General features: G+C 38.2%; 1 protein-coding gene across 4 annotated transcripts in view; it reads left to right on the top strand.

Moving 5' to 3' along the window:
* Positions 1-14,920, top strand: part of TANC2 (tetratricopeptide repeat, ankyrin repeat and coiled-coil containing 2) — a 356,371-nt gene that overhangs the window by 92,596 nt on the left and 248,855 nt on the right. For all 4 annotated transcript variants that reach the window (XM_081218265.1, XM_081218264.1, XM_081218263.1 and 1 more), the window contains exon 3: positions 2,814-2,885. In XM_081218265.1, the coding sequence (XP_081074391.1) occupies positions 2,814-2,885 (72 nt within the window). The remainder of the gene's footprint in view (positions 1-2,813; positions 2,886-14,920) is intronic.

The following is a 14,920-nucleotide window of genomic DNA, read 5'->3' as shown; positions in this document are numbered from 1 at the left end:
ACAGATTTCTCATATAGTTTTATTTTCTCATAAAATGAAGTTTTGTTTCACAGTAATTTAGGACCTCATAATACTTTATTTTTTTTCTTTACCTGTTGAGAGACCTGGATTGTTTGACCTGTAGAATTTCCCACAATTAGTATTTTGTTGATTATACACTCAGGAACAGTTCAGCATTTTCTTCTGTTCTTTGTTTTTCCTGGAAACTGACAGCTAGTTTCAGAGGTTTGACTAGACTCAGGTTTGATTGCTTTGGCAAAACTGTAGTTGTGTTCCTATCATTAGGAGGCATATAATGTCCAGTTTTTTCTCTTTTTTGATGTTATTAGCCATTGATGCTCGATGACTGCAGAGATATTAATTAATTGCAGTTTGTGAAATGGTGATATTTTATCTTTTGTTTCCCATTTATTTGGAATAATTTTATAGAGAGAGCTCTCATATACTTTTTGGCTACTAGTACAGTTTATATAGGAAATGTAGGATGAATTGCTGATTCATTCTTTTCCACAGTTTTCAAGATGATGAACTGGGCCCTTCTCAACCTCAGAAGGTGACCAGTTAGTGTGGTAGTGCTGTGGTTTGTTTGTTTGTTTGTTTTTTAAAAAAACCCATTATGATCTATAGTCAATTGTGCATTTAGTTAGTTAGTTCTCTGGTAGAGCTAGGAAGAGATCCATGGGACAATATTCCCTGAGTTCTTGAATGTTGATGAGCTTCTTCACTGTGTTTTTTTTTTGACATGACCTCAATTTTACATTGTCTTTAATAGCTTCTTTACTGTTGCATATGTCCGGGTGTTCCAAGTTCATCTAGTACTTTTCCTTTGCTAAACCAGCTGGTTCTTTAAGAAGTTCTGATTTCTTTTAATGGAGAATGGCATTTCAGGATAACAGTCTGGGCCCTAGGAGTGGTTAGTACTACTTGATTAGTCAAGGTGTTAGGTGTTTTAAGTGGACAGAGCTAGGACATACATGTGACTTGTAAGACTGTACTGATGTTTCCAATATAGATTCAGTACTAAAGAGTTTTTACTTAACTTCTTCTGTATTCTTATATCTATAGTTCCTTTCTTCCACACGGAGAATTCTGGTTCTCAAGGAGATGATACCATTAGAGTATCCCATAATTATTCACTTGCTTTATCCCTCTTTTTAAATACAGTGGTCTCACAACATTACAGTTACCAATTTTGATTTCTGAAATCAGTTACTTTTTGTTTATTCTTTCTTCGTTTGTCTTGACTGTGCTGTATCTTCCTTGTCAGATCTTATAGCCGTTACATATTATAATCTCTCCATTTAAAACTCTCATTTAGTCTTTTTTTTGAACTTTTATTTTTTTTATACAGCAGATTCTTGTTAGTTATCTATTTTATACATATTAGTGTATATATGTCAATCCCAATCTCCCAATTCATCCCCCCCTGCCCCTGCTTCCCCCCTTGGTGTCCATACGTTTGTTCTCTACATCTCATTTAGTCTTAATTCTACAGTCAGTTGTATATGTATGCTCACCACCAGTCCTTATTTAATGTCTCTCTAGTCACTTTGGTTGCCTAAAGTTAGTTTTCTGGTAGAGCTAGGAAGAGGCCCATGGGAACAATATTCCTTGAGTTCTTGCATGTTAGTAATAGTTTTTCTTTACTCTTTATACTTAAAAGTAAGTTTTACTGGTTGTAAAGCCTTTGGTTCAATTTTTTTTCCTTGTGTGTTTTAAATATATTATTCTGTTTTCTTCTGTTGTTTTCCCTTATTAATCATGTGCTGTATTTGCGTAAATGCCCAAAGGATTTTTTTTCCCTTTAAAGTCCATTAGTTTTAGTAGAAAATGTCTTGGTGCATTGATCTGAGTTGATTAAGTAGGACATGGATGCTCTTGAAATATGTAGTTTCAAATATAGATGTATATATATGTGTGTGCATGTATAAATGTATTTATACACACATATAACTATATATATTACACATACGTAGCTACTTTTTTTCCTCTGGAAAGCTTTCTTGAATTATAGTCTTTCACTATTTGTTCTATTCTCTCACTTTGGTTTTCTTCTTCAGGGACTCCTATGTTTATCCTTATGCTGGATCTTCTTTGCCTGTCTCCAGTATTTATCCCCTTCTTGCAGATCCTTTTTAATCTATTTCTTCTTTTTAAAAAATTTGTTAAAGATTTTCTTCCATCTTACCTTCTATATCTTTTAAGACCTTTTGCATTTGTTTGCTCTTGTATTTCTTATAGTTTAGTCTTCATTACTGAAATGATTTTTGTTTGGTTTCTTATTATTTCTTGGTTTCTGCCTCCTCATTTCTGAGTTTTTCTGATTCTGATTTATATTGCTCTTTCATGTATTATGTAATTTTCCCATTATCTCTCATAAAACATGTAAATTTTATTAGAGTAAAATATATAGCCCTAAGGACTATTTGACATACTTTAGATTAAATAAGCAGCTGTAATTAATTTAGACATTGCTTTAAATCAAGGCTTTTAAATTGAAATTCTGTGAACGAACTTCAGAGTAGATAACATTGCTTTATTATGTGCAAAGTAGAGTGTATATGTATGGGGGTAGGGAAATAACACCTTCACTTTCTTTAGACTTTCAGAGAGGAGTGTAAACCATCCCCACAAAAATAAGGGTAAGGACCTTCGCTTTGTGTATGAAAAATCCTCACATATTTTAATGATTGAGCTTATAAGAAATGAAAACAAATGATAGATATAGTAGTTTTAAGATATAGATGTCACCAGGGATGATATTACATCAATTTCATTATCTATTCGCTTATGATTGCTCTAATTTTATGCAGATGGAGGGAACGAGGAAGCACCGGATCGAAGACAGTCAAGTGTAGACTCTCGCCAAAGCCGCTCTGGGCAAGGTAAATTTTCTCAAATTTATTATTAAATTAAAAAGAATAGATACCAGCTATTCCTTTCTAGTACTTAATCTGAGGACTGGGGCTTTCACTGGGTCAAGTTTAGATATTCTCATTTCTCATTTAGGAGTTCAGATGTTACAATCTAATTAGTTCCATATGATAATCATCTATTCAGGATAAAAGAAAATGAGAAATGGTCTCTTTTTTAACGATATTAAGGTTTTAAATAATTTTGGAGCATTGTGGTATATGTCTGGATATCACTTTTGGAATATAACCAAAAGTAAATTTTTAGCAGTAACGTTTATTGCAGGTATCATCACACTGGCTTTTAAAAGTTCATCAATGCAATATTTGTTGTCTTAGCTGTCTCAGAAGAAATGGGTTTTGTTTATAATTATTACCTAAAATTAAGATCTTCTTACTTATTTTCCTTTTGTGTTTAAAATTTATTACCATAGGCTTTTGACTGGTTTTTTTGAAGTGACAACTTCAAAACTAGGTTAAAGTATTCTCTACCAGTGGATTTTCAGATAGGCCTTTCCCTAAGGAACATTTAAATTTGCAGGACTGGCACCTCCACATTTTTCTTTATAGTACTTATCACCTTTATATTTGTTTTCTCTATCCAAAACCAGAATGAATGTTTCATGATTGCAGAGATTTTTGGTTTTCTTTGTTCACTGCTATATTTCCAGTGCCAAGAATAAGTACCTGGTATATACAATAGTAGTTACTGAATGAATACTGTTGGATGAATGAAGTCATCTCTTAAGAGAATGAGAGTTAGGAACCCAGACTGATTAAAATATGGAAAATTTCAAGCAGTCATTACTGAGTTTAGTTTTTTGAGAGTATTTACAAATAAAGCCTTAGATATACAAATGTGTGATGTTTTAATCCTGTGAAAGCTCCTGGTTCATTTATTCTATAATTCTGTTCCCTTTTTTCTCCAACTTTGCTCTTCCCAAGTTTTAGAGTTGTACTATTTTTAATACAGTTGTTTGTTGCAGAATAAAAAGAAGAATAATATATGTAGGTTGATTTGGAAATTTTAACTTACACTAGTACTTTTAATCATTTTTAAATAATATGCATGTATTATAAATGTCAGGAATTTGTATAAGTTTTCACTTTTTCACCTTACATGTATTTTGATATAAAAAAAGAAATTAAGAGAAAAACTGAATTGTAATATATAAGTATATCAAATCAACACATTGTACACCTTACACTTATATAATGTTTTATGTCAGTTATATCTCAATAAACCTTGGTGGCGAGGAAAGAAAGAAAATGAGCTTATGTGTTTAAAATCCTTGTTGGGCTACACCCCAAAGGCCTGCACGCCCTGTACTTGCCCAGCCTCAAGACAGAAGAAAGAGCCCAGAGTCAGCAACAGAGACATCAGTGGTTTAATGGATGGGAGAATCTTACATGTCTGAAGCAAGGTCCTGTGTGCAGCAGACAGTGGGCAGGATATGGCAGCAGTCTTCACTCCTGGGAGAGCGGATGGGTGGAGGTGTTTACCAGTTATAGGGAGAATTGATGTCAGGTTGGCTCATCGGTTACCAGGGAAACCAGCAGAGGAGCACACCCCTCACTGCCCCTTTGATAAGTTATCGTGGTGGAGATGTTCTGATCTGAAGATTAGACCAGGCCTTTACTGATTAGGCTCTATGATTAAGAGGGAAGGTTAGTCATGTGAGTAGGGTGTAGGTGAAGCAGGGACTGGTAAACAGGGGATGTAGAGAGTGCAAGAGAACAGCCACCTTGGGTGCCCTCATCATATAACCCTAAAAACAAAATTAGTACAAATTAATAGAAAAACAATTATACTAATTTTTATTAAAGTTTAATTTTATTTAATGTCACAGGTATAGATGTGGGAGATTATTAATTTACCTTGTGCCCTCTGAATTATGTCAGTTGAAATATTTTTCAAATCAATGAGTATAATTGAATTTTAGTAACAAAAGCTGAACTTAACAGCAAAATCAGTGATTTTCATGATCTGAGCACAGCTGCCTGATCTCAGAACTCATCAGGACTGATCTCAATTAGAAGTCATCAGGAACTGTATCATTATGAGAGTTAACTGATATAAAAGCATGTATCTCACCTTCTTAGAGATTTTATTTGTAATACAGTAAGTCCCCTACGTACGAATACTTCAAGTTGCAAACTTTCAAAGATGAGAACATGTGTTCACATGTCCAGTCACATAAGTTAGTTCACGTCTGATGTATATTGTCACGTACATGCATCCTCTACAAGTGGTTGTGCTTTTGTGTACTTTACAGAACTGTATAGAGTACAGTAGTACTGTACAGTAGTAGTACAGTAGTACAGTATCTTTATTTCTTTATTTCAAGCCCAGGATGTCCAGAAGCAAGCATAAAAGCAGCAGTATATAGCCAACTGTGTTAGTTGTGTTGGACTTTCGAACAAATGGGACTTATGAACGCGCTCTTGTAACAGAACTCGTTCGTATGTGGGGGACTTACTGTATCTTTTTATTCAAAAGACACATAAAAATACAAAGCCATCTATAATGAGTTGGAATGAATGGGAATCCATATGATCAGGAATAAAGAGATAGGATGAACACATACTTCTACTTTTTCTCCTTTCAGAAACCTGCTAAAAGATCAGTAAAGGGGAATTAGAGAGGAGACAAAATCAACACAATTTTAGAAACTAGGGAGTATATGAATAATTGAAGACTGGACGCTAAACTCAGTAGCAGAGAAAATCAAGAAACTAATCTGATTTACCCTCCAAAGGACTAAAAAAACTCAAGAATGGCAGCATGTGGAAGTGGAAGTGAAAGGAGGATTGGTAGAAAGTCAGTCGAAGAAGCCCTTGGTTCCTGGGACCTCCTTCTCAAAATTAACTAACCAGTTAGCTGGATAAGTGCCCAGCTCTTCACCCCTAACTTTGGCAAAGCCCAGAAATTTATTCTTTGGAGAGGGCAAAAATAGAGACTCTCTCTAGAGCAGAAGACACCAGGCATAGTGGAGGGCAGGAGTCCCATACTGAAAATAATCAACCTTTAGTCCTTTTCTCCTAACTATGAGGAGCTGACCAAGGATTGCTAGATATTTGGGGAAACCCTGTAATGTATGAAAGGTAGAGATTAAAATAAACAGGATAGAGCAACTGAGAACAGAACTTTTGCAGAGGAAAATAACAACCATTATAAACAACTTCAGGGAAATAAGAGAAAATAATACAGCCATGAAATAAGAAGGAGTTACTGTAAAAGAGTAATAATTCTGATTTTTAAAAGAGGCTCTTAGACATTAAAATTCTGATAGCAGAGATCAAAAAAGCTTTGTAGAAGTACTTAGAAAATTAATGTTGAAGAAATCTGTGAAAAAGTCGAGCAAAAGAACAAACGTTACAGAAGAGATGTGAGTAGCATTAAGAAACTTACAGGGGCAGTCCAGGAATTTCAGTATTCAAATAATAGTAGTTGGGACTTCCCTGGCGGCGCAGTGGTTAAGAATCTGCCTGCCAGTGCAGGGGACACGGGTTCGAGCCCTGGTCTGGGAGGATCCCACATGCTATGGAGTAACGGAGCCCGTGCACCACAACTACTGAGCCTGCACTCTAGAGCCTGTGTGCCACAACTACTGAAGCCTGTGTGCCTAGATCCCGTGCTCCGCAACAAGAGAAACCACCACAATGAGAAGCCCACGCACTGCAACGAAGAGTAGTCCCCGCTCACCACAACTAGAGAAAGCCCACGTGCAGCAACGAAGACCCAACACAGCCAAAAATAAATGAATTAATTAATTTAAAAAAAGAAAAACGGGGGCTTCCCTGGTGGCACAGTGGTTGGGAGTCTACCTGCCGATGCAGGGGACACGGGTTCGAGCCCCGGTCCGGGAAGATCCCACATGCCGCGGAGCGGCTACACCCATGGGCCATGGCCGCTGAGCCTGTGCATCTGGAGCCTGTGCTCCACAACGGGAGAGGCCACAGCAGTGAGAGGCCCGCGTACCGCAAAAGAAGAAAAAAAAAAAAAAAAGAAAGAAAAACAACACCAGTAGTTCCCAGAAGAAACAGAAAATGGGGAAGAAATCATCAACAAAGTGATTCAAGAAAACTTTCTTGAACTAAAAACATGAGTTTCTGGTTCAAAAGGCTTACTGATTACTCATTACAATGGATGAATATAAACACAAACTAAGACACATCGTGGTGAAATTTCAAATCACTGGGCAAAACAGAAGGTCTTTCCATGCTTTCAGAGAGGGAAAAAAATGTGTCAAACAAAGTAACAGGAATCAGTTGGCTTTGGACTTCTTAATGGTAGCGTTAGATACTAAATGAGAAATGGAGCATCACCTTCAAAATTCTGAGGGAAAATAATTTCAACTCCTTTGTATTTCATATGCATTGAAACTATTAATCAGATATAAGAGTTAAATTAAAATTAAGATGTTTTAAGGCATGTAAGGTTTTTTGTTTGTTTGTTTGGTTTATTTGTTTGTTTGTTTGCCTACCTTGTACCCTTTCTTAGAAATCTGTTGGAGGATGTGATCCATCAAAATGAGAAAGTCAGCCAAATAAAAAAAGGGAAAGGTTACAAGAAATAGGAAATTTACCAAAAGAGAAGGGTAAAGAAATCTTCAGCATACAATGAAAAGACAGGGTTGGAGGGCAAACAGACCAGATTGGAGTAGGTTAGAAGCTTCCAGAAGAGCCATTCTCAGGAAAATGAAATTGGTAGAAATCTGATGCATTTAATTATCTTTAGAAAAGTTTTAAGTAATTGATGAAAGGCTTAGGGTTGAATTGGTGATAAATACATAAAGTAGTAAGTGAAAAAAGATGTAAACTCAAATTAAAGCAAGTATTGTGTGAAAGGAGATGTTAGAATAAGTTCTCAGTCCTTGGAGTAGTGTCTGGAGTAGCTGAAGTTCATGTCAGTCACCTCCAGTGGTAAACCATATTAGTTTTCTCCAGTGTGGTACAAATATTTTTATTATTTGATTTGGACCATTATGGTTGAGCAGTAGTGCTCTAAAGCAGGGTGAGCAAATCTGGCCTGTGTGGCCTGCTTTTGTACAGTTGATAGATTTGATTTGCTAAGACAGTTTTAATTATTTTTGTATCTGTGTTCATGTGGGATATTGGCCTTTAATTTTCCTGTCTTAGGATGTCTTTGTCTGATTTTTGTATCAGGGTACTCCTGGTCTCATAGAATCAGTTGAAAGTTGAGAGATATTTCTCCCTCTTCAATTTCCTGGAGTATTTTTTATAGAATTGGTATTATTTCATTCATAAATGTTTGATAGAATTTCCCAGGGAGGCATCTGGGCCTGGAATTTTCATTGTGGGAAAGTTTTTTTTTTTTTTTGCAGTATGTGGGCCTCTCACTGTTGTGGCCTCTCCTGTTGCGGAGCACAGGCTCCAGACGCGCAGGCTCAGCAGCCATGGCTCACAGGCCCAGCAGCTCCGCGGCATGTGGGATCTTCCCAGACCGGGGCACGAACCCGTGTCCCCTGCATCGGCAGGTGGACTCTCAACCACTGCGCCACCAGGGAAGCCCGTTTTTTTTTTGTTTGTTTGTTTGTTTTTTTGGCGATACGCAGGCCTCTCACCGCTGCAGCCTCTCCCGTTGCAGAGCACAGGCTCTGGACGTGCAGGCCCAGCAGCCATGGCTCACGGGCCCAGCCGCTCCTTGGCATGTGGGATCCTCCCGGACTGGGGCACGAACCCGTGTCCCCTGCATTGGCAGGCGGACTCTCAACCACTGCGCCACCAGTGAAGCCCCAAGTTTTAAAATATAAATTTCTTTAGTAAATATAGGACTATTCAAATTAACTCTTCCTTCTCGAGTAACTTTTTTTTTTCCAAATGCGGGCCTCTCACTGTTGTGGCCTCTCCTGTTGAGGAGCACAGGCTCTGGATGCGCAGGCTCAGCGGCCATGGTTCACGGGCCTAGCCGCTTCACGGCATGTGGGATCTTCCTGGCCCGGGGCACGGACCCGTGTCCCCTGCATCGGCAGGCAGACTCTCAACCACTGCGCCACCAGGGAAACCCGAGTAACCTTTTTAAATCTATAGAATCCGTAATGGTGTCACTTCTCCTCATTCCTAATATGGTTAATTTGAGTATTCTTTCTCCTTGTCTTGATCATTCTGGATAGAGATATATCAATTTTATTGATCTTAAAGAATCAGTTTCAGTTTTCATTCATTTTCTGTATTGCTTTCCTGTTTTCTATTTTATCAATTTCTTCTTTGCTCTTTATTATTTCCTTACTTCTGCCTGCTTTGGGTTGAATGTTCTCTTCTTTTTCTAGCTTCTTAAGGTAGAAGCTAAGATCACTGATATTGGAACTTTCTTTTCTAATACAGGAATTTTAGTGCTATAAATTTCCCTCTATGTACTGACTTAGCTGCATTTCACAGACTTTGATGAGTAATGCTTTTCATTTATTTCAAAATACTGCCTAATTCCCCTTTTGGATTCTTCTTTAACCCATGTGTTATTTAGAAGTGTGTTAATGTAGTTTTCAAACATTTGAGAATTTTCCAGATACCTTCCTCATATTAATTTTTAGTTTAATTTTGCTGCGGCCAAAGAACACATATTCTGAGTTAAATCATGTTTTATTGAGATTTGTTTTATGGCCTAGGAATTATCTATCTTAAATGTGCACTTAAAATATGTGTATTAGGCTCTTTGGGGGTGGAAGGTTCTACGAATATTAGTCTGGTTGAGTTAAATGATAGTGTTGTTCAAGTCTTCTGTATCTTTGCTGATTTTTTGTCTGCTCATTCTGTCAGTTATTAAGAGAGGAATATTGAAATCTCAGACCGTAAGTGTGGATTTATCTATTTCCCCTTGCAGTTCTACCACATTCCTCATACCACTGATCCTCTGGTCAGAAAGGATTCCCCCTCCTCAGAGAATTACGTATCCCCTACAGCTGCCATTACTGAAATAGTCTTACCTATAGGCGGGGCTGGAAGAGGAAGGTAAAAAGAGAAAAAAGCCAGATCTTCCCACTCTCACAGTCCTATATGTTTTTATTTTTTATTTTTATTTTTTGCGGTACGCGGGCCTCTCACTGTTGTGGCCTCTCCCGTTGCGGAGCACAGGCTCCGGACGCCCAGGCTCAGCGGCCATGGCTCACGGGCCCAGCCGCTCCGCGGCATGTGGGATCTTCCCAGACCGGGGCATGAACCCGTGTCCCCTGCATCGGCAGGCAGACTCTCAACCACTGCGCCACCAGGGAAGCCCTCACAGTCCTATATGGACTGTCCCCCCACCACTGCCCCATTTATACTCTCTAATCAGAAAGAGAAGACTTGTATCTGTTTGACTCTGGTGTGCCAATCCAGGATTTGGAGTTCCTTTGAGTTCAGGCTGGGAGTTCGGTGACATTAAAAAACAACAGGAAATGCATCAGTGAATTGGTTGTCCTTCAAGTTCTGGTTTCCTTCCACAATTTGCCTGTTACTGTTTAGTTTTCAGAGTCCTCAGATTGCTGCTCCGTCATTCTTTCCAGGGTTTCAGTTACATTCATGGGTTTTAGTTATATTCAGTTAAGGCAGAGTGTGCTTACTCCATTTTAACCCAGAACCAGAACCAGAGCCCTTCCATTTTTTTTTAATAAATTGATTTATTTTATTTATTTTGGCCATGTTGGGTCTTCGTTGCTGCGCGTGGGCTTTCTCTAGTTGCGGCAAGCAGGGGCTACCCTTTGTTGCGGTGTGCAGGCTTCTCATTGTGGTGGCTTCTCTTGTTGCAGAGCAGGGGCTCTAGGCGCACGGGCTTCAGTAGTTGTGGCACGTGGGCTCAGTGGTTGTGGCTTGTGGGCTGTAGAGTGCAGGCTCAGTAGTTGTGGCACACCGGCTTAGTTGCTTCATGCCATGTGGAATCTTGCCAGACCAGAGATCGCACCCATGTCCCCTGCACTGGCAGGCAGATTCTTAACCACTGTGCCACCAGGGAAGTCCTCTTCCATTTTATTATATTTTGTGTTGGCCTGTCTGGAGGGTAATATTCAAAATATTTAATAATTAATATGTCAAAAATATCAACCAACCAGAACAGATACCAGTCTGTTCAGAACAAACATTATCTTTAAACAATTGATATGCCTGTAGAGGGCCATAATGCTTGATAATCTGCCCTGCCTGATTGGATATAGTTGCTATTTAATGTCTCTTCTCAGTAATAATGGCAGACATGTAAGGTAAGGTGTCTGGTGAGGTGTGTTAATCTTTGGGCATGAGGGCTCTCTCCTGTGTGTTAACTAACTAGTTTGGCCTCTGATCTGTCTTTCAAATGCAGTGGATTCTGACTCACACATACCCCCACTCATTGCTCTGGCTTAGGGGCAGAGACCTCTGATGTCATCTGCTTATCAAATGTAGGAGATGGGAGATGGCCTGACTACTTGGACTGAATCAGATCCCATGCCACTCATTAAGATTGCTGCCCCCGAGAACTTCCTGTTCCTTGTATCTCTTGCTTTTGTGGTTAAAACAGACCTGGAATCACTCTCATCTTTTACAGTTAGCCTCCTACACATGCTGTGGGCTATAATTTTCTCCCTCCAGTTGCATGTAGTTTCTGTCTTCCATGGATTTCTTAACATTCCTCCTCCATTATTAGCTTTTTGTTTTGTTTTATAATGCTTTAAGAATTTGTTCTTTTTAAGATACGTTTTCTATCATTTCCCCACCACCTATATTGTTGTCATTTTAGTCTGAACTACCATCGTTTCTTACCTTTACTACTATTATAGTGTCCTAACTTATTATTTCCATTCTTGCCAGCATATAATCTATTGTGCATTTGATAGCTGTACTGCTCTAGTTAAAACAAATCAAATCGTATATTTCCCCAAACTTGAAAAAAAAATTCTCCAGTGGCTTCCTATCACATTCAGAATAAATTCCAAAGTCTTTATCATTCCCTATATGACCCTACCTAAGCTACCCTTTTCCTAATACTTTATGTCCTCCCCCTCCCTTCATTATCCACTTTGTTTCATCTATGCTGGCCTTTTTGCTTAAACATGTTAAAGAGTGTTTTCTTTGCAGGGCTTGTACATTTTGTTCTTTCTTGACTAAAGGACTGTAGATTTCTACTTAGGTCAGAGAGGCCTTCTCTCTGACCACCTAAACACCCAGCTCTAACCTTCATAATTGCCACTACTTTACTTGTTCATTGTTGTCTCAACTACCAGAAAACTGGTTTCATTTGAGTGGAGACTTTGTCTTATTCACCACTCTAGCCTTAGAACACGTGCATATAAAATTTTTTTCAGTATTTGTTGAATGAAGGAATGAACAAATATCTAGCACTTAGTGTGCATGGGAAAGTATGTGGATGTGCCCAGGTCACATGTTGATCCAATATTCACTTCTGTTATTTACATAACTGAAAAAGTAAAGCAGCAGTGTGAGAAATTTGTTGGATGTACATAGTTTGTCAGAGTATCAAGTATCTATTGATTTGTCAATCGAGGCTCTTGAAATAAGACTGTAAAACTGATTGTGATAGTTTAACCCTAGTATAGCCTTTTAAGGTTGGGTGGTTATTTTCTGCTTTCCAGCATAGCATTTCATATATTATTGGGTTATATTACTTACTACATTTGGTCTTATTTGTCTGTTGGATTTCTATTTTTCTTAGTACTCTAGGAGTTCATTAATGGTAGGAACTTAGCATCTAGCACAGTACCAATGTCTTGCATTTAGGCCATCGAATTGATGAAGGAAGCTTATCAATTCTAGGAGTTCTGGTTCTGTATTTCAGGAATCATGGGGTGCTTCATCAGAATTGTTTTTTTATTGTACTAGCTCCATTTTCTGAATCAAATGATTTTTCATTAGAGGTCATCTGTACATAAGCCGACTTACTGCTTCTAGATACTAAATAGGTGTATGAGCTTATGTAATATGGCTGAAACCCAGTTTTGATTTACTCCTGCAAAGATAGCATTATGCAGGCATTAGACTCTGATATATAAGATGTGTATTGGTATAATAATGCCTATGGGGCTTCCCTGGTGGCGCAGTGGTTGAGAGTCCGCCTGCCGATGCAGGGGACACGGGTTCGTGCCCCGGTCTGGGAAGATCCCACATGACGCGGAGCAGCTGGGCCCGTGAGCCATGGCTGCTGAGCCTGTGCATCCGGAGCCTGTGCTCCGCAACGGGAGAGGCCACAACAGTGAGAGGCCCGCATACCACAAAAAAATAAATAAATAAAAAAAATAATGCCTATGATCAGTTCATGCTGGAAGACTGGGAAATTGTACAGTATTTGACTTTGTGTGATTCCCATTATTTGTAGCCAGTTTCATTTGATTATTACATGCTGGTGTATCTATAGTAATAATGTACTAAATTTTCAAATATGCTATCTCCTGGTTCTTTTTCTTTCCTTATAAACATATGAAATATTTCATAGAAATGAGATGTTCATGTGCTTGAAACATATACAAATTATCTTTAGTCTGGTGACGATGATTTCTTTATTAAACCCAGAGTGTTTTATTATATAGAATGATAAGGAAAATTATTTCAATATTCAGTATATCATTTCTTTATCTCAGTGTAAGAGTATATCTGGCATAGGGGCATCACTAATGTACAGGATTATTTTGTTGTTTTAGTACTTTCTCCTTCTGATAAAAATTATTTAGCTTTCAACATAGATTGCTTTAGGAATAAAGAAAAAAATTTTAATAATACATATGTGCCAGGCTCTGAGCTAGGTGCTTTCACAAAATCCTCATTTAATTCTCAGAATAATGTTGTGAAGCAAGTATTATTTTCAGTCAGAAAATATTTCAGGCTTTACACTAACCTATGCCAAAAGTTTCAAATCAGCCCTGTTGATAGCACATATTTAGAATCTTTCCATTCTTATATTTAAAAGACAAATTTGTTTGTTGGTGGTTGGACCAACAGACTTGAAAAGATCTGACCTTAAATGATAAATTCCTCTGAAGTGTCTTTATTTCTAGTCATATGTTTCTTCTGAGATTTAACTTCTTGTTGATAATTCTTTGTGTAACACTCTTTTTTCCAAATAATTAAACTTGAAATTGGCCCTCTAGCCAACAATTTCTTATTATCTTAGGGTGCTAGGGGTATGTCAGAATGTGTTTATATATTTCAGTTACACTTTGTATTTTTTAATGTGAGTTATAATAATTGTATTAAGTAAAAAATTACTTTTACCAAACAGTGTAGACATTTAAAAAGGATATGTTAGGGCTTCTTCCTCTTCCACTCCCCTAAAGTAACTAGTATTAACTGTATTCAGTCTGTATCCTTCCATGTTTTCTGCTAAACTCATACTGGCACATGCATGGGTGTGTGTGTGTGTGTGTGTGTGTGTGTGTGTGTGTATTACTTTGAAGATTTAAAAAAATAAAATGCAGCGTTTTTGTTTTTGTTTTGCTTTTTGCGGTACGCGGGCCTCTCACTGTTGTGGCCTCTCCCGTTGCGGAGCACAGGCTCCGGACGTGCAGGCTCAGTGGCCATGGCTCACAGGCCCAGCTGCTTCGCGGCATGTGGGACCTTGCCAGACCGGGGCACGAACCCGCGTCCCCTGCATCGGCAGGCGAACTCTCAACCACTGTGCCACCAGGGAAACCCTAAAATGTGGTTTTAATTCTCTTCTCCCTCAGTTAACAGTGTAGCATGGCCATCCCTCCAGGAACATACTTAAATTCTTATTTCTTAAAATCTGTATAATCCTCCTTAGCTAAGTAATCCATAATTTCTTCCACCATTTCCTCATCAATGAGTGTTCAGATTTTCAAAGTGATTCATAATAATTTACTTAGTAATACCTTAAACTCTAGGAATATGCAACCCTAAGCACGTTTTGTGTCAGAACATATTAAGTATCCTACTTAGTATTATGGTAATTAGACTAGTTAACACTAGAAGGGTTGTAGAAGCCACTCCTTGCTTATCCGTATTTATGAATGAAGCGGAATAAAAGCATGGGAACTAAAAAGGTTGGAAAAGTTATGTTGGACATT

The sequence above is a fragment of the Mesoplodon bidens genome, assembly GCF_964165515.1.
Source record: "Mesoplodon bidens genome assembly, chromosome: 19".
NCBI classification, from domain to species: domain Eukaryota; kingdom Metazoa; phylum Chordata; class Mammalia; order Artiodactyla; family Ziphiidae; genus Mesoplodon; species Mesoplodon bidens.
This window is presented reverse-complemented; position numbering and strand designations above follow the sequence as displayed.